The sequence below is a fragment of the Mus pahari genome, chromosome 1, assembly GCF_900095145.1.
Source record: "Mus pahari chromosome 1, PAHARI_EIJ_v1.1, whole genome shotgun sequence".
Lineage (NCBI taxonomy): Eukaryota > Metazoa > Chordata > Mammalia > Rodentia > Muridae > Mus > Mus pahari.
The window spans coordinates 129725596-129745615 of record NC_034590.1 but is presented as its reverse complement, the minus strand read 5'-3'; the positions used below and the strand labels follow the sequence as shown (position 1 = coordinate 129745615).

At 40.2% G+C, this 20020-nt stretch overlaps 1 protein-coding gene across 4 annotated transcripts in view; it reads left to right on the top strand.

Moving 5' to 3' along the window:
- Positions 1-20020, top strand: part of Pcsk5 (proprotein convertase subtilisin/kexin type 5) — a 405046-nt gene that overhangs the window by 115665 nt on the left and 269361 nt on the right. For all 4 annotated transcript variants that reach the window (XM_029535426.1, XM_029535430.1, XM_029535432.1 and 1 more), the window contains exons 4-5: positions 8622-8765; positions 11478-11554. In XM_029535426.1, coding sequence (XP_029391286.1) covers positions 8622-8765; positions 11478-11554 — 221 coding nt within the window. The remainder of the gene's footprint in view (positions 1-8621; positions 8766-11477; positions 11555-20020) is intronic.

Here is a 20020-nt window from a genome sequence, read left to right as displayed (position 1 = left end):
ACTTTATTGCTTGGTGATTTTATCCTCTTCCTCACCTGTCCTCTGTCTTCTTTCCTTGTATGTTCCACCTCTGTGACTTGGTTTCCACCAACATGTCTATTAAAGCATCTTATCTACTAAATGCCATTGGTCCAATGAGTTGACTTAGCAGAGTGGCCTTTTATGTGTAGTAGTTTCACAGGATGTTGGAAGGATGCAAAATCTTCAGTAAGAATTTGAGAAAAAAAATGAACTGTAAACCATCATGTGTTTTTCTACCTCCTTATCTATTCAGTTACCTGCACATGCATGCATACACACATACATACATACATGCATGCATGAATACATACATACATACATGCATGCATGAATACATACATACATGCATGCATACAAGAGATAACAGCCTTGTCAAAATCTGAGTGGTCACATGGTTGGGAGGATGGCATATAAGTGTATTTCATCAGTTGAAAATGATTGTGTTCTCATCTGAATTACTGCATTTGCCTTTATGTTCCATAAATATATTGATTCATGAGCTAATGTAAAGACACTATGTCAATAGAATATATTTAGATATTTTCAAATGATAGTCCCATTTCCTTCTTCAATCTCAAAAGCGTCTCCAAAGCGTCTTAGGGGACAAATGTTTTGCATATTTTTTCTTCGAAACTCTTTTGTAACCCTGAAATTATAACAGTAGATAACCAGTTGAGTTCTGAAGCCAATTGTCTCATTCTTCTTGAAACCAGACTGTTTTCAACTCACTTTAGAGAAGGGACAAGTGTGCTCCAGGTCTGTTAACAAGACTTCCTGAAACCCTGATAAATGAGAGGGAAGACAGGAGTCTCTCCATGGGGTCAGGCATAGAAAGGACAGAGAGAATAAAGTATAAGCATAATTTTGTAAACAATGCAAATGAAGAGATTACATTTTAGAGAGGAAACAATGGTTACTTTATGCTAATGTTTGCGTTATTATTAAATAATGCAATCTCATTGCTTCAGAGAAGCAAGTTTTTAAGTACCAGTGTGGGATTTGTTTCTTATCTTATGAGCAAAACATTTTAATTGATATCATCCCTAAATAAGCAATTTGCTAATTTACTAATTGTACTATTTGGCAAGAGAGTGGAATATTAAGATCTGGCTCTTGATTTAAAGTTCCCAGGAAGAAAGTCATGTGGTAAAACTGTTTCTCTTCAACTCAGGATTCGATAGATGACCTAGAAGGCAAGAGAGTATTCAGATTGAACTGCTTACCAAAGGCCAGTGCAGAATCAAGGAATATCTGATAGCTTCATGCAATATATTATTCCCAATAAACAAGAATTTTGCATTTCTGAGCTGTCCCCCTGGCAGAAGGGCTTATGGACAGACCTGGAGGGGACAATGGTCTACCTGCCACCATGTCATAGTCTTCACTGGAATATTGAGTGTTATTAGGAACACCATAGAATAAACAACAGCCGTTTTATATACTTGCTATGAAATTTTTAATCCCCTCTTATCACTCTGAGTCCCTGTGAGTCTTCATTGCAACATTTAGTAAACAGGGCCTTTTTATGAGCCAGTGTGCAGAAGATGAGTCTTATATGTTTCTTCTACTGTTTACCTGCGTGATATGTCTTTACTATTGTCATTTATCTTCTCCTTATGCACTCCTCTTTTTCTTTTTCTTTGCTTCTCTCTCTCTCTCTCTTTTTTTTTTTGTTGAGGTCTGGTCTCATGTAACCAAGGCTGCTTGCCTTCCTTCCTTCCTTCCTTCCTTTTCTTTATTAATTAGTTGATTTATTTATTTACATTTTAAATGCTATCCCTTTTCCTGGTCTGAAACCTCTTCATTCCATACCTCCTCCCCTTTGCTTTTAAGAGGGTGCTCCCCCACCCACCCACTCACTTCAGCCTCACACCTATCATTTCCATGTGCTGGGTCAACAAGCCTCCACTAGACCAAGGGCCTCCCTCCCATTGAAGCCAGATAAGGCAAATCTCTGCCATATATGTTGCTGAAGCCATGAACCCATACATGTATACTCTTTGGTTGGTGGTTTAGTTCCTGGGAGCTCTGGGAGTTCTGGTTGTTGATATTGTTGTTCTTTCTACGGGGTTGCAATCTCCTTCATTTCCTTCCGTCCTTCCCCTAACTCTTCCATCAAGGTCCCTGGGCTCAGCTCAATGGTTGGCTGTGAGTATCTGCATCTGTCTTACTCAGATGCTGGTGGAGCATCTCAGAGGACAGGCATACTAGGCTCTTGTCTGCAAGTACTTCTTGGCATCAGCAATAGTATGAGGGTTTGGTGTCTTCAGATGGGATGGATCCCAAGGTGGGGTAGTCTCTGGATGGTCTTTCCTTCCATCTCTGCTCCACTTTTTTCCCCTGTATTTCCTCTGGACAGGAACATTTCTGGGTTAAAAATTTTGAGATGGGTAAGTGGCCCCATCCCTCAACTGGGGACCATGCCTCTACACTGGAGTTGGTTTCTTCAGGTTCCATCTCCCCTCTGTTGGTTATTTCGGCTAATGTCATCCCCATTGTGTCCTGGTGACCTTCCCTATCCTGGCATCTGCATCTGGGACTTTCTAATACTTCCTCCCCCACCCCCACCCCCACTACATATTTCTATTCATCCTCCTTACCTCCACACTTCTTTCTTGTCTCTTCCCATACCTGATCCTGCTTTCAAATTCAGTATGTTGGCTTTTAATTCATGATCATCCTGCTTCTGTCCTCTATATCCTGGAATGACAAGTAAGGGCTATTGCGCATTTCTCTTTCTGTTTTTTTATAATTGATTTCTACTGTCTATCATAATATCCTTTCTACATGAATCAGTCTTCTCCAAAGAAATAAAATCGATAAAAAAAAAATAGACTGTATGAGACAGGGTTTGGGAAAAGAAGTTATCATGAGGGATTGGCTCATATGGTCATGGATCCTGAAAGGGTCATGATCCATGATTCATAAGCTGGGAACCTAGAAAGGCCAGTGATGTAATTTCACTCAATCTGAAGGCCTGAAAACCAGAAGCTCTGAGGATAGGACTCTCAGTCTATGTCTGATAGCCCAAGAACCAAGTGCCAATGTCCAAAGCCTGGAAAAGATGGTTGTTCCAATTCAATCAGAAAATAATGACTTTCCTATACCTTTTTTTCTGTTGGAACCCTCAGTGTGTTGGATGATGCCCACTGTATAGGTGAGGACCGTATTCTCTAATGCAGTGTATCTAATCAACTGCTAATCTGTGGAGACATCGTCACAGACACATCAGCAATAGCTACCAGCTTTCTATGCATCTGTCAAACTGAAGCAACAACAGCAACAACAAAATACCAGTTAATCATCATACTCTGTAAATAACGTCAATCCATGGTTTATTGAATATTTTTACAGTGAAATCAAGAGATTATAAAGGTATTAAACAGCATTGGTTACAATAGACTTATAAAGCACTAGAGAGATCAAACATGTTATCAGAAAATTCTGACATGAATGTTGGATTCTGAGCATGAAACCACAGGCTCTTCATGGCGAGACTGTTCTTCAGGTCATACAGTGACCCTTGAGTTCTTTTTAGAATTACTGTCTTTGGCACATGTAGTTCATCCATGGTCCATCCTCCACACTTTTAAGACCATCTCTTCTAGTGATCTTCATCAACCTGGTATGTGAGTTTTCCCCTTTCTGGACTGGCTTCCTCCCTTCAGACTGGCCCTGTCATGCGTAGGTTCATGTTTTATGTAATGAATATTTTCTGAATGCCTCTATCCTCCGAACACCTCTTCAATCTCACATCTTTCCACTTTTCTTATTTCCCATTTTCTTTCTTTTAACCTTTCTCCTCCCAAAGTCCGAGTTATTTTTAGATCAGAAACACTCAGCATCTCTCCGATTATTACACGTCTTTACAGAGCTCTAGAGATCTTCCTCAGTCTCCATCTGCTCTTTGGCAGGTCAGCTGGTATACAAGCTCCTTCAATGTCATGTCATTACAAGTTCTCTCACCCTTCCCACACTCTCCCAAACTAGAGATATCTTAAAAGTACTTAAGAAAACCACTAAACCTACACAGTGTATCAACAACCACAGCTGTGTCCTTTGAGGATCTTTCGACGTCTCACGGTGGGTGGTCTTTGGAGAGTTGCTTTCAGCTGTGTAACCTGGCTTTGATGCCAAAGAGTGACCAGCACTCCTGAAACAGTGCACATTTCTGTGGCAGAGGGAACACACCAAACCTTTACACACAGAGAGATAACTGCACTTGCTAGATCAGAGCATTCTCAAACACCACTAGTCTAAAACCGAACATGTTTTATCTTCACAGTGCTTTAAGTCTGGGTCTTAACCCATGGCCGCCTCTTCTACTGGCATTTCTCCTTCTCAGTTACTACATGTGCATCACTACAATGGCTTTGCTGTGATTCCTATGGTCAAGTCCTTGAGGTTTAGTCTATGTCTCAGACAAAGAAGCAGTTACAAAACATATGCTAAGCCATTTAACTGGGAAGGACATGAGCCCTAGTTATCTTTCACCTCATCATGTCTGTCTCTGACCCACCCATCTCCAACATTGCAAATGTGAAATAGTCATTCAAGTCTTCCCAGCTGTCCCTATCAGTGATACACTGCCCAATCAGGGTTGCCTATCCTGACTTCCTAGAAAGAGAAGAAAGTCCTCTCATTGGGTTACAATAACCTACCTATCTTTTCCATTTTTTAAGCTAAGTTTTTCTTCTTTTAAATGCCAGCTCCTTACCAGCAGGTCCAGGGTGAGAGGAGAGAGGTCCCAGTACCGCAGGGGTCTCTCTGGGGCTGAGCTTGATGGCAAGTGTTGATGACCCAAAAGAAACACACCCAGGCTGGGAGTCTGTCAAAGCAGGAACTCAGCTTTATGGCATCAGCCTCTTGCTTATATAAGTTCAGAACATGGGGAGGGGGATTTTTGGTGGGGTAAGATGACATAGGAGGTGGGGAAGGGTGACTGAGTGTATAAGTGCAAAATCTGAGGATGCAGTTTGTTAGTAGGCACTTGCTTAGCATATACAGGCCCTTGATTCTACTCTTAGTAGTCATTGTTCTATTGCTATGAGTAGACATTAAGACCCAACCAACTATTGGGGGAGCATGGTAACATGCAAACAGGTGCTGGAGCAGTAGCAGAGAGAGAGAGAGAGAGAGAGAGAGAGAGAGAGAGAGAGAGAGAGAAAGAGAAAGAGAGAGAGAGAGACTCTGTAACTACTGGCCTGGTATGGTAAAGCCCACCCCCAATTGCACACCTCCTTCAACAATGCCACACCTCCTAATCCTTCTCAAATAGTGCCATTCTCTGATGACAAAGCATTCAAATATAGCCTATAAGAGACATTCTTAGTAAAACCATCAGAGACACTCTCACAATTAAGAGAAACTTAAAAAGGAATGTGTTTTCCCTCCCATTTTCCAGAATAAATGATGATGAATAAATAACAAATGCATATTTGGGTAACTTATGGGGATATAAACTGTTTGTCCATTGTACATACCCATGGATCTGTGATATGTTTCCATTTCCTATGCTCATTGTTGTTTCTGAGAACTCAGTCAGCTGTGCATGGACAGCAATGGACTAGTCTTATTCAGAGTGAAGACACACATGTGGCTGTAAACATGTAAACTGTGAACACATGTGATTTCTCCAGTTCTAACATGCCCAAGTTTCCATTGGTCCCTTGGTGATCTCCAGCCTGTGGGCACATGTACGTACGTTGACACCATTCTATGTACAAGGCTTTTGTCACAACAGAGATCTCAATGCAATTGGCTAAAAAAATATGTGAACTATGGCCGGTATGTGTGCTTTCATCCATGCGTGCTGCTTTAACATGGACACCTAGCAAGGAGATCTAGGCCAGTACTAAGACCACTTTCACCAGGCTCTTAGGAATTGATGAGGCTGTTCTGATTTCATTGCTGGGTGACATCATTAATTTATATTCTCTTTGCTATGAATATCTCAGGTATATGAGACTATTATGTCAGTAAAATATCTGGAAACGTAGACTACTGAAATAAATTAAAAATCAATGATTTTCATTGCGGTCTCAGGGATCTGAACCTCACTCACAGTAGATTGTGTAAGTGGCCTCTGACTTATTACTCGTCTACAAGAAACAGTGTAGACTTCTGTTAACTTGTTCATCCTCATCATATTTTTAATATTAATATAATTTCATCATTGGTATTTGGACGATATGCCATGTTAAGATTATCAAATGAGTATATCAGTAGCACAGCTCCCACCTACCACCAGCGACTCTGCAGTGGTGGATATAAGGGATACAAAATGCAGTACCAGATTGTTTAAAATAATCCAAGTCGGATTCGCCAGAAGCAGAGGTTGGAATGTTCCAAAAGACCATGGCTCACTCCACCACACGTGTTTTCCATTGACGGCTGATGTTCTTCAGTTTTCCTAATTACAACTTCAGGCTGCATCTATCCGCTCCAGGATGCTTATTCCATTTGTGGCTTGCCCGTACCCTGTGCATTTCCTTCCTTTCTTCAGCCCACATCTCGGCCACATTAACATTTTTCCCAGTCACAATGCGCACCACAGGTGCTCACAGCAAGTTTCAGGGGAAAAATAAAATGGACACTTGTTAACATTGCTTTGTGTTAAGTTAGAATATTTGGTGAGGAGAGGCTTATGAGCATGGGTGGAAGGGGACAATGGGAAAGGTGGGTATTTGCCAGTCTGCAGCACTTCTTGCTATCATTTCTTTTAGCAAAAGTAATAACTGGCCAGACATGGCTGAAGAGGTCTGCAGGATGCATAATTATGCAGGATGCATAATTCTAATTTTATCTGGAAATACAGTTAAGGCTACTTGTTGATTTTGAGTCTATTGATTAAGCAGTGTTTATGATATCTTAGGTTAGACTTCAGTTCATCGGTCAGTCAGGGAGACAAATGTACAAGCTTCAGCTGTGAGCAATACAATACAACACCAGCCAGTGAACATGAGTTGGAGCATTCAGGACAAGTGTGTATGTGCATCTGCATGCCTGTGTTCCTAAGGATCTGGGAAGGAAAGAGAGGAGCGAGCCACAAGAGGCTATGTATGTGGGTCCAGAAATGTGCTCAAGAAACTGGGGGAAGAAAGGTGTTGGTATTTGGGTCAGTAGACTAGGGTAGACACTGGATGTCCAGGACCCAGGGTGGCCTTTTCTTCTTCTGGCTTGCTATCCTCTGTGTCATTACAGAATGACAGCAGTCCCCACCTTTTCTCTCCATACCCTTCCCCACATCACATTCCTACATCAAGACCTCAACAGTCACATGACCACCACCCACCTTTTACTTTCTCAGGGACTACAGTCTCCTTCTGACTGTGTCTCTAAGGTACTACACTCAGGTTCACCACCAAAGGACTGAGTCAGTCTCTGTCTCTCTCTCTCTCTCTCTGTCTCTCTGTCTCTGTCTCTCCCTCCTTCCTTCCCTCCCTGCCCCTCCTTCCCTCTCTCCCTCCCTTTAAAGCATAATGAACACTCTCAGTTGTCTTCTTTTCTCATTTTTCCATTTTCTGTGGCCCTCCTCTAGGCTGAATACCTAACTCTAGGCTGTGTAACTAAGGCATTTTGTTTGCAGCCATACTGAGTCTGCAGTAGGTGCCCCATACAATGTGTGTTAAATCCATCAGTGCCAGTGGGGTCTCTGTTATGTTTGGGGCAGAGAAAGCTTGGCATTCCTTTCCATTTCCCATGCATGGAGCTATTTGCTGAGAGGCAGGAGGAATGTAGTGAGTGGCGAATGGCGAGCAGGAGCTGGTGTTGCTATGACATTGCACAGTCCCATGTCCCTTCGCTTGTGCTTTTTCTGAGTTGTAAGAACCTGGAAAACAACAACCCTCCAGAGTATTTCAAAGAGATAGGCTTAAAAGGAACAATTATGTGGGTTGAACCAACATTAGTAAATTATATCAGAAAAAAAGCTGCTGGCTCCATTCCTTTCCCAGTGTGTTTGGATACTGTAGATCTTGCAGAACAGAATTTCTGCATACAATGAGCCAGGATGTTGTTTTCAGCCTGCCCCTTGAAGCTCCTGTATATACTTTACTAGATAGAATGCAAGTCTTGGCTTGGTTGCCCTGCTCAAAGCAGCACTGAATGAATCTGCCTACCCTTGTTAATTTAGTGAAAAGCATTTAGAGAACCTGTTGTTCATTTCTCACAGGAACATACCTCTGGCTAGCTATACAAGTGGAGCCTGAGTCAGTCCCAGTTGTAGCTGGATTGGCTCATAGCTGCCTGGGCAAGGCATGAGAGAGTATATATTCTTCAGTTACCCTCTTTAGATAGATAATGAAATGCAGCAGTGATTGTTTATAGTGCATGGTGGCAATAAATTATCACTTATTCTGTTGATATGCTGGATTTTTAAAGCCTATCTATGGTACTCCTACTGACCAATTCATATTTATCTGCCTTTCCTATATACCTCTTTTTGTGCCCTCTTGGTTACCACTCTGGGGATGAGTGTTTTCCTTCCATCAGCCAGCAGATCGAATGCTCTTTATTCAATACTGTCATCACAAGTAGGAGGAATTCTCCTATCTACTCACTAGTATTCAGTAATCTAAAGTGGCCCTCTCATTCTTTAGCACTGCAGCGACAACACCCATCCTTGCCAGTCAGACATGAATATCGAAGGAGCCTGGAAGAGAGGCTACACGGGGAAGAATATCGTGGTGACTATCCTAGATGACGGCATTGAGAGAACCCACCCTGATCTGATGCAAAACTACGTGAGTGTTTGCTGTGGACACAAGTCCTCCCTCTTTGGAAGCAGGGCACTCCTTTTGGAATGGTCCAGGAGTGGGAGGGCTGCTGGCAAGTGTGGTGGGAGATATTTCGGGCCCTGTGCACTGTTCCTTCCTTATAAAAGGTGAGCACTTATAGCACAGGGCTCACAAAATAAAATTTTTCTCTCTGATTTCCATGCCTTTGATGGGGTGGCCTTCAAAAGGAGAGAAATTAGGTATTATAAACCCTGCCACCAACACTATCTATTACCAGCCACACCCACTCTTTTCAATAATTCTGCCAGGAAGCAAATTGTCTTTTATGGAAAAGAGAAGACAGAACTTTCCTCCAGTTATTCTGCCATCTTTTTCTTCCATATGTCTTCGGTTGTTTTTGTTTGTTTGTTTGTTTGTTTTTCTTTAAAAAAACATTTAAAAAATGAGATTATAATATAATTAAATCACTTACCCTTTCCCTTTCCTTCTGCAAACTTCCCAGGTAACCCTCCCTGCTCTCTTACAAAGTCATGGCCTCTTTTTTCACTGAATGTTGTTACATACATACATGTATATGTATATACATGTATTTCTAAGTTTACAAATACAGCTTGCTTAGTCTGTGTGATGTTACTCAAATGTATGCTTTCCATGCTGAGGATTTAGTAACAGATAAGTAGTTGGTGTGTTCTTCCCTAAGGAATACTATTTCTGTAGCTGTGGGCATTCCTTAGCGCCTGTAGTTCTTTGTATAGGGTTAAGGCCTGTGGGCTTACCCAGTTTACGTTGGCATGTCTATTGTCCTTGTTCAGTTCCTGCTTAGGCAGCTATATTGATGAGAGTTTATGGGTGTAGCATCTCACATTACTAGGAGACACAGCATCACAGTAATCCTGATCAACTCCCTGATCCTCTGGCTCTTACAATATTTCTACCTCCTCTGTCCCTGTGTTGCCTGAATGTTCCCTGAACCCAACAAGTAGGAGTCATTCTGTAGATGTACTCATTGAGACTGGGCTACACGTCTGCATTTTGATTGGTTGTGGTTTTCTGTAACGGTCTCTATCTGTGCAAAGAGTCCCACTTCTCATTTGCCTCCTGGTACTACATATCCATCCATCCCTTCCTTGAGAAGACATGGAAGATTCGTTTAGTTCTGCTTTAAATGAGAGTCAGTGGTTAACCTCACCCTGTGGCCAAGCACATTCAGATAAAAGTAGGCCTCTTCGCAGCACAGAACTTAAACTTAAACTTCCTCTATCTCCTCAGACATAGATGAAGTAACTAAAGTCTGGAGATTGAAGTCAGCTATCCAGAGTGAGATATGAGATCAAAACTCAGTTGTAGAAACTATATCTGCCTTGTCAAATGCCAGGAGTGCTTCTACCTGGCGCTTACTGGGCTTCACTAAGTGAAATTTGTGTCTACCTAATCATGATGGCAGTTTTTGCCTCTGCTATGTCTTCATTCTGAAAGATTATTCTGTAGGATTACCTGTTCAGTTATCAATGAAGCTGCTATCCCACTTCTTACTCGGTGGCCAGGAAAAACATTCTCTATTATTCAGACCAAAGACTTGAACTTCTGTCTGATTTGTTTGATGTCCAGATAGACTACAGAACAGTCTGCTTGGTGCCTCTGTTTTCTGTGAGTAAAACTGTTAAGGAGTCTTTGAAGCATTAATTCCAAAGTGTGTCTGACTCTGACAGCCACTAAGAGGAAGCAGGGCTCCTGTGTGTAGGAAACAGAACCTAACGATATTATGTGCATCATGTATTGTTCTTGACTCTACAAAACATTTCAAATTCTGTGGACTAAACTGTATTTTCAGAAACACAAGAATTTAGTAAGGACGGGAAGCAAAGGTAATATTGACTTTTATTAACTTCAGACATAGAAGCAATCAAGAGGCATAGGGGAATTAATAATATTCTGAAATGGGCAAAGTGCAGGAATAAAAAAAATTAAACTATAGAAGTGACCCTGTGAGTTCTCTTTAGTATTCCAGAGCTTTTTTCCAAACCATTTTTTGAAAGCAAACAAATAAATCCAACTCTGGCTTCAGAGATTCTGTTTTCTCATTTTAAACCTAGCTTAGGACAGCTTTGCTCATCATTTGGGCTGTTCTCAGGGCTGTAGGATAACAGTAGGGATCTAACTTGAAGGCTTCTATGGAATAGACATTATGCCTGAAACAAGACTAATGTTGTGTAATACAGATCCCAGGAAACCTGATAGAATAAACATCTAATATCTTAGCTGGCTGTCACTTATGTGACAATAATTGGTTTTCCTTCTGAAAAAAATCACTAAAATATGATAAAGATTCTTGCAAGCTCAGGACAGCAAGTAAGGGTCAGATACACACACACACACACACACACACACACACACACATCCCTGCTTCTAGACATTACAAAAGTGCTAAGAAAATGTGGAATTCAGGGCATCTCTGCAAGATAAGTATCTCAGAACTGGGTCACTCTGGATAAGAAGGGGGAAGTCCTTTGGTCTATATAGATTATATCACCTTAAAGAGATAATACAGCAGTGATTATTATTGAACCAGGAGTCTCTTCCTTGGGTGTCTGGTGCTAGTGAACCATGAGTATATTAATTAACCTAATTACTGTCTTACAGAAATGCATTTAAGAATGCATGAGCTTTTGAGGTATCTCTAACTACAGTCTGTTTCCCTTCTTTTCTTCATGGTCATAGGATGCTCTGGCAAGTTGCGATGTGAATGGGAATGACTTGGACCCAATGCCTCGTTATGATGCAAGCAATGAGAACAAGTAAGATTCAGAGGCGGGCTGGCATGTGGCTGACTGGGAGCTCTGCTCTCTGCTTATGCTGAGGGAAGTCATCTCTTCGAAACTCTTGGTAACAAATGGTCTTTAAATCATAGCAGGAGAAACAGGTGTCTTTTACTGAAGTTTCTAAATAAGGCAGTGGAGTTGTCCATGTAGGAAAAAGCAGCTGCTGGCAGAGTCCTGGGGGATGGCTCAGCATCTCCAGATCTTACATATGGAAGTGAAGATTTTACTCCTGAGATCATTAGTCCATAACACATGTTTTAGAGATAAGTGGATTAAGGGGAACAAAACAAGAGTAATTCCCAAAGTTTCACTTACTATTAAATCCAACACATATGTTTGGACATTGATGTTACAGTCACAGATTGGGTTCTATACCAGGGCACAATAGACCATTCAAAGCATTATTGTCAGTCATGGGCTCCATTCTCTTTAATATCCCACTTCCTAATGAAGAGGCCCAGTATCTCTCCCCACTTAATATGGGAGCTATAAGTGCATACAAATGAAAATGAGGATCCACTGTATAGCAGAGTCTTTATCATTCTTCAGTGGGTAAGTGGCAATGGTTTTTGCTACCTGCAAAGACCATCAGCAGGTATTCCTGGTCACTAAACCACATTAGTGGACCTCTTCCTTCCCATACTTCAAAGCTCTCCCGAGAAAACGTTAACATTTAGCAGATTTTATGTGACTTTTTCTTATGTTTGAGTTGGGGTCACAGGAATGCAGAGGACTGCTTTGGCCCTATATTGCAATGCATTGTTTTTCTTTGTGGGAGATTTTTCTTAGGTAAGTAAGTCAAGAAGCTCAGATAAATCTACAAAGATTTTCATCTACAAAGATATTTCAGTGAAGAATCTGTAGAAATATACCACATGTTAATATCAATAACCAAGTGTATGTGACAAATAGGGTCTGAGACAAAGACAGTAATGCATAAATTGATATAAGTAGACTTTACCAGAACTTCCAAACAAAAGGAGAAGGGGACTAAATTATTGCTCAAACTCGTGATCCTCCTGCCTCTGCCTCCTTCAGGAAATCCTACCAGTGTGCGCCACCACTAACGGCTAAGTGATTACTCATAGACTTCTTTCAGACAAGGTCTTTATTGTCTAGATTATAATGTTCTTTGAACTTCACACAAGGAGTAAGAGTTTCATGCAACAGGAGTTGATTATTTTTAGCCCAATTATAAGCAAGTGTGAAATGACTTGAATCATTTACTACTTAAGAATGTACTCCTGTGGGGTTAGGGGTGAGATATGAGAAATAGCTGGCCTTCTGTGTTTACTTTGAATTTAAATTTTCTCTAAAAATAATCTTTAAAACAAAAAAAAAAAACAATATACTGCTAGTACTGCTACAAATCCTGTTCTGCAGATGTGCATCACAGGCATTCCCAAGAATCCTACAGCACTCGGCAGAATCCCCAACACAGAGAGAGGACACTCGACATCCACAGCATTCACAAGTGCCATTGGCCATGCTGCACACATGATGGGAATGTAATTAAGTGGTAGCCTCGTTTTGTATGTGTTAAAGAGATGAATGTTCCAAAACTCTTTACCTTGGAAAGAACCCGTGGTGTGCTTATTTCTCTTACAAGTACAAATATCCCCATCCCCACTCACACTCTACGTGGAAGAAAACAATAAATGCTAAAACCAAGAGGAGGAAACAGAACAGTGAGGGAAAGTACAAAACAGACAGAGGGCTAAGCAGAAGAAAAGTATGCAGGGAGAAGGCTCCCATGTGACTGGGAAATGAAAGGAAGGCCACCTGAGAGCAGGCAGAAGCTGCAGGGCCACTGGTGTGACCATGTGTGGACCAATATGTCCTACAATGGGAGCCTCGTGTTTATGTGCTCCTGCATGTTCAGTTTATCTGATGTATTTTGTTTTGTTTAGTTTAATTCACCTAGAGATTCTAGGAGAGAATTACACATAAATAAATGCCAATTGTACATATGCTCAGCGTAGTCCCTAATGTATCAATCACATTGGAGGAGTCTGTTTATCAAAACAAGTGTGACAGCAAAGCTGACTATAATGTCCCTATTCACTGCATTCATCACATAAGTGTTTGCAGAGAGGACAGAAGAAGGGAAAATGTAAAATGTCTACATCAGGTTAATGCTCAATGTCCTCCTTTGGAAGACCAATGGGTTGAGCCCTGTAGCTAATTATGTCTAAAGTTGATCCCTTAGCTAGTTATACTAAATCTACCTGTGGCAAGTTTCTACCTTGGAATAGAGTGGTGCTGGTGACCATTATCAAAAGTGTGTTCTATAACAATGCTGACCAGTATGTCCATATATGAGTACTGGACTTACTGGTGATTTGTAGACTTTTTTTTTCTTATCTCTTTTGAGACAGGATTTCTCTGTATGGCCTTGACTGTCCTGGAACTCACTCTGTAGTACAGGGTAGCCTAGAACTCAGAGCTCCATCTGCCTCTGCCTTCTGAGTGATAGGACTAAAGATGTATGATAACAGCACCCACCCCAGACTATCCTTTTAAACTTATATGCTTAGATATAGTAGTGAAATAGTATAGATTGCTAATGGGTTAAATTTGGAGATGTGCTTTTAAAGTTGTCCATTCTCCAGGACTTTTGTTCATGAGTCACTGGAGTATTGCTCCTTCTGGAGCACACTGTGTATCCCAATTCGATCCACTCAAAGAGGAGGGCATCACTTCACTTAATTGAGAGAAATGGGAGTTTGATTGATGGATGATACCAGCTTTGTGCAAGATCTGTACCAATAGTTGTAGTCTCTTTAAAACCATTTTTGGTTGAAATAGAATTACATCACTTTCCTCTCCCCTCTCTCTCTCCAGCCCCTCCAAGATACCTCCCTTGAACCCCTCCCATATAACCACCCATTTTCAAGTTGATAGCTTCTTTTTATTATTGTTGTTATTATCCTTGGAAAAGCTAATTCTCCATCTCCCAGCAGTCACTGGTTGCCTGTAGGAGCACTGGTTTCTCTAGGAGTGAGACACTGAAAAGTTTTTCTCCTCCCATATTATCATGTCCATTGATATTACTATTATTCTGCAACCATTTCTAGGAGAGCCTGTTTAACAGTGGACTTCCTGGAATTCTGGTTCTTTCAGTCTTTCTGCCCCCTTTTCCTATTTTTCCCCGAGCCATAGATGCATAGGATGTGATATAGATGGATCTGGTGGGGCTTGGTTTCCCTTGGTTCGTTTACATCTGAATTGTGTCAAATTATGATTGTATGTGATAGTCTCCATTGACTCTAAAGAGAAAGAGCTTTGGTGAGCAGTGTATACAGGTGATATGACATGAGAAATGTAAAAATGGAGGTGGGGTGAATTCATTGGGGATTGTGGGAAAATGGTCAATATAAAAGTAGGAGGGACAGGGACAAATAGTACCATGGTTGTTTTAGTAAAGCCTTAAGGAATCATCATTTTATAATTACCCCAGAATTGTATACAATACATTTACATATAAGTATATTATGTATGTATCCATTATATAAATGTATTATATATATAAATGGAAGTTAAGCCACTTGGCTGACAGTGCTCCCCACAATAATCATAGACTAACAAAAATCCCAGGTACAAGAAACCCCCATTAGAATGGTTGGTCATGGTAGTCCAAGTGACTCCCAACACAATATCATTTAGTGATGTAGCCTTTGGTTGCCTCTCAGAAGTTGAAGGTAAGTTCCTTTTGTTGAACACAGCACATTCTTGGGACCCAGGACTCAGATATTCTGGCTGGATCTATCTAACCTTAAAGCCTCCATCCCACAGCCTATTTTCAATGGTAGCAGAAAATACTGCACAGGGTGCCAAATAAGGGAAGCAATTACTTGGATATAAGATCATTAAGAAGAGGAGTTTCAGTTTTAAGAAAATCGGAATAGGGAACTTGAGGCAAATGCTATGTAATAACACCTTGTATGATCAGACCAATTTGTTTGGCAGTGTGTTTAGAATTCCCTAGTACTTGGCTATATTTGTTCATTTTTCTAAATGAGTATTTGTCTAAACTACATGGCGAACTATGAAGATGAATTCATAGGGAACCAATGGATCAAGCATTTTTGAATATCCATAGAAAATATAACACAAAATGTATGCAAACCAGATCTTAAACTTACATGATTGATTATGATTGGTACCAATGCTTTGAAGTGAAGGAAGTACAAACTATGTAGTCCCTTTTTCTCACCACTCTTTCAGTGCCCAAATGGTGATATGTTGAATCTGTGTTATTGATGATAAAGAAATTAAGTAGAGTCTAGAACCACTTGTCTTCTGCTCCCAATTTGCCTCAGTTCGTTGTGGCTCGCATTGCTGTGAACTTAAAACAGAATGCCTCCCTACACTTGAAACAGTCTCACAGTCCCCTGGCATTTCATCCCTCTACTCCTATTTCAGTAAATTAATTATTGATGACTCAGTTAGAGCAACCCTTCCCTAGGCTGCCTCCTGTTAGATATTCTCTCTGCTTAAGCCATGGCAATGTGTGTGTGACAGAAGATGGTACCGTTGTATCATATTGGATGTGTTGTGTGTGGCTTCAGAATCTAATTGCTTCGCAAAAGAAACCACCCTAGAAGTTAAGGTTCATTTTCTTAAATGAACAGAGCTGTGGGTTGTTTTGTTTTGTTTTTTTTTTTTTTCATTTTCTTTTTTATCTCTCATTTTTGAGACTTAACCAAAGAAGATAGAAATACATTTCCTTTGGTTCTTTAATCTTTCACACATTTTCTGTGGTTTTTAAGAATGTTAGTATGGTCTAGGCACCAGTGTGTGTGTGTGTGTGTGTGTGTGTGTGTGTGTGTGTGTGTGTGTGTCTAGTTCTTATTTCTGCACAGTTGTTGCCAGGAGATAGTATTCTAATGCAAAAGCCAATGCATTTAGATTATAAGAGAAATATAGTAGCTCAGTACTAGACTGAAAACCCCACACTGTAAGATCTGTGACCATACCAAGTTGTAACATTAGTAATTATTTAAACCATAAATTTAACCAATACAATAGTTATCTATAGTTTAGGAGAACAGACAAAACTTACCAAAGAAGAGGAGGGTTGGTACCAGTGTTTAAATTGCCTTTCTATATAGTTTCTAAAGTCTTCCTTTAATATATTTTCAAGATTTTAATATATTTTCAGTTCCACCTAGTAGTTGCTTGGTCTCTGCATATCAAATAAATTCACACATAATAACATTGACTACAAATACAATTCCTAGAGCCTTCACACTAAGAATATTTTATATTTTCCACATACAGCTTCTGTAGGCTGTTGAAGCTGCTGTAACAATGTGTCTTAGATTAGATAATCTATACATATAAAGAATAGGAAAAAAGAACAGAAAAGAAATGTAATACATAGATATTGGAGGATGGGTAGTCTATGATCAAGGGTACAGTGTACTTAGTGTCTACAGCAGGTCTCTTTCTTATGAAAATACTTTCTGCAAGTGTTGACATTGCCAAAGGGACAAGCAGATGCCCTTGAGCAGTTTCCTAAGGGCACTAACACTAACTGCTGGGACACTAGTGTTCTCTGCATCTCTGAAGACCTTAAATACTTTCAGATGGCTCTAGAAGAGATCTCCCAGAAACTGCTTGTTCTGGTTCAGGTTCCCTGTCCCCTGTCTGTGTTTGTGTATGTCCCTTGATTGAACTGCTTTAGCCAGTATAGAAGACCTCAGAGTTCTGGGGTAGGCCTGTATCTGACACAGGTATATGTCCTTTATTTAACTTGCTGTCCTGTAGCAAAAAAAGGAAAAATATTCAAATACATCTGAGGACAAAAGTAATTAAATTTATGAGAATCATTTAAATAGCTGTTTATTCTTTAATGAAGGTTGAACAAATATGGAGCATGATTGTCTAACCTCAAATTCCTATAGAGCTGTTACCTGAAGTATAAATATTCATCTTCATAAAAATTACATTAATTATTCTGGGGCTTGTAGTCATGCTAATGCAACCTTCAAACTCTTTTGTTCTGCTCTTTGTCAATTTCACTATTTTCTCCTCTAGGATTTGGGGACTTATTGTCTTGGGACAATAAGTAACAGTTTTGATAAATCATCTGATTGATGCTATAGGTTAAAATGAAGTTTGGTTGTAATTTATGCGAATCCCATGTACTATTGACATGAATAATTAATGGTGGCTTAAATTTAAATTTCTTATTTAAAAAACAAACTCACAACTTCCTAGGGCTCTAAAGCAGATGGAAATTGCAGTAAGGGAAGAGGCAAGTATCCTTTTTAAATAATGAATTAAGCATTTGAGCAGGGTTTCCAGACAGGTGTGTTTCTTTGTCTTTCTTGTTTAATCTCCTCCAGCCTCCGCCTTCACATGCCTATATTTTCTGTTATTTCCTTCCATCCAGAAATATGTATGATCATAGAGCATGAAGACCTTGTGAGGTGGTGGGGAGGAGAGTCTTGGTGGCCTTATTAAATATAAACAAAGGGTCTAAGAACTCTCAAAGCAGATTAGCTGGAAATTTTCATGTGTGATTCAGAAGAAAAACATCAACCGAGGAGAGGCAAACTTTTTTGTCGTTATTATACAACCTGTACAACTAACATGATCAAGAATATGCTGAAAGAATTTTGGACCTCAGTCTTGCAGAATATTCACTTTAAGATCATTGAGACTGTTGAAATGGCTGCATTTTAATTTTTACCAAATTCTTCCAGGTTAAAGGACTAGAGTTAGAACTTTGTTATTATAAGGTAACATAGGTGCTATATTTTGAATTGTTTATTAATCCGGCTGCAATAGAAGCTTCCTATTCCCATGTGGATTAGATATTAATAAATATGCATATAGTTCTCAGAAGGTCACTCATTAAAGAAGACTGGATGATAGAGAACAAAAATATTCTGCTTTTACAGGATGCTTAGGTACCACCCCATAGCTCATTGCCCTTATATCTGTGACCTTGGAGGAACATCCTCCAAAGATTTTCCTTTGCTATATATGTTCATCTTAAACTACCAATAGTCTATATATCTACCATGTTCTATTTGGATGTATTTGGTTACTATGTAAACACAAACTAATAAAATCAGCACCTTTGCCTCATGTCTATTCACCATTCATAGCATCTCACATTCAGGAAGTGTGCCCACAGTTACAGAGTGACAGGCAGGATTTGAGCTTATTTTTTCTCACAATGTGTATTTACTCACATAGCTAAATTAGTCAGTAGAGGAGAAGCTGATGTCTGGGCTGATCACAACTTAATGAATCTGTGATGATCAGAATGCAGCACTGTGTTCACTGAGAACTTGGTACCCAAGGTTCTGCTTCTTCAGAGAAAAGGAGCAAGGATCTCTGATATCACATGATTACTGTGGCATGGAATCGGGGGCAAAGGTCATGTATTTCAATAAATGATTATGTAAATATGGCCCCACAGTTCTATTTATCCAGTTGAAATAAATGAAGGGAGCTCTAGTAAGACCATGGTATATTTATTTAGAGGTTGTAGAGAGTTAACTGTGTAACTTGCAGACACACAAAGACAGACACGGAGCTAGAAAAACTGTATAGTTGGAAAGAAAGAAGAAAGGAAGGAGGGAGGGAGGGAGGGAGGAAGGAAAGAAAGAAAGAAAGAAAGAAAGAAAGAAAGAAGAGAGAGAGAGAGAGAGAGAGAGAGAGAGAGAGAGAGAGAGAGAGGAAAGTAGGCAGGGCCGAAAATTGACTGGCTTTAGGCTTGGTCTGATTGGATGGTGAAGCTGGAACTTGGGTCTGTCAACTTTCAAAAAAATCTTACTGATATATACTAACAACAAAACTTAATGAGTACCAGCTGATCACAATTTCAAGTAAAAGTTTTCTGAAAACGATGTGAGCATGCCATATGTATGCATGCTAATATGATTAGCGGAGTTTATCTGAAGTAAGTACTTCAGGTCTGGAGAAATGGCTTAGCAATTAAGAGTACTGATAGCTCTTCCAGAGGACTCAGGTTTGATTTCCAGCACCCACACGGCGGCTCACAACCATCTGTAACTTCTGTTCCAGGGTATCCAGTGTCCTTGTCTGACCTCTTTGGGTATCAAGCACATGGTGCACAGACATGCACGCAGATACAAAGCATCTAGACACATAAAATTTAAATATTAATTTTAAAATGTAAGTACCACAATAAATCCCAGAGTTCAGTGCGGTGATGTTCACATTGCTCTATTTGGAGAGCAGAGTCTGAGGTTAGAGTCACATGAAGTAAAACTGACCCAGTGTTTTTGCCTTTGGGTGAAGAGCTTTATGAGTGCCCTGATAATGTGGGCTGTGAGTGAAAGATTCTCTGTAAAAGACTAAGCCCAAGGAGCACCTGGAAATGATATCTTAAGGACGTGTTCCCCTTCAGAGAACAGTAAGAGTTTCTTCCATTGCCTGTAAGTCACTGGCCAGCTCTCT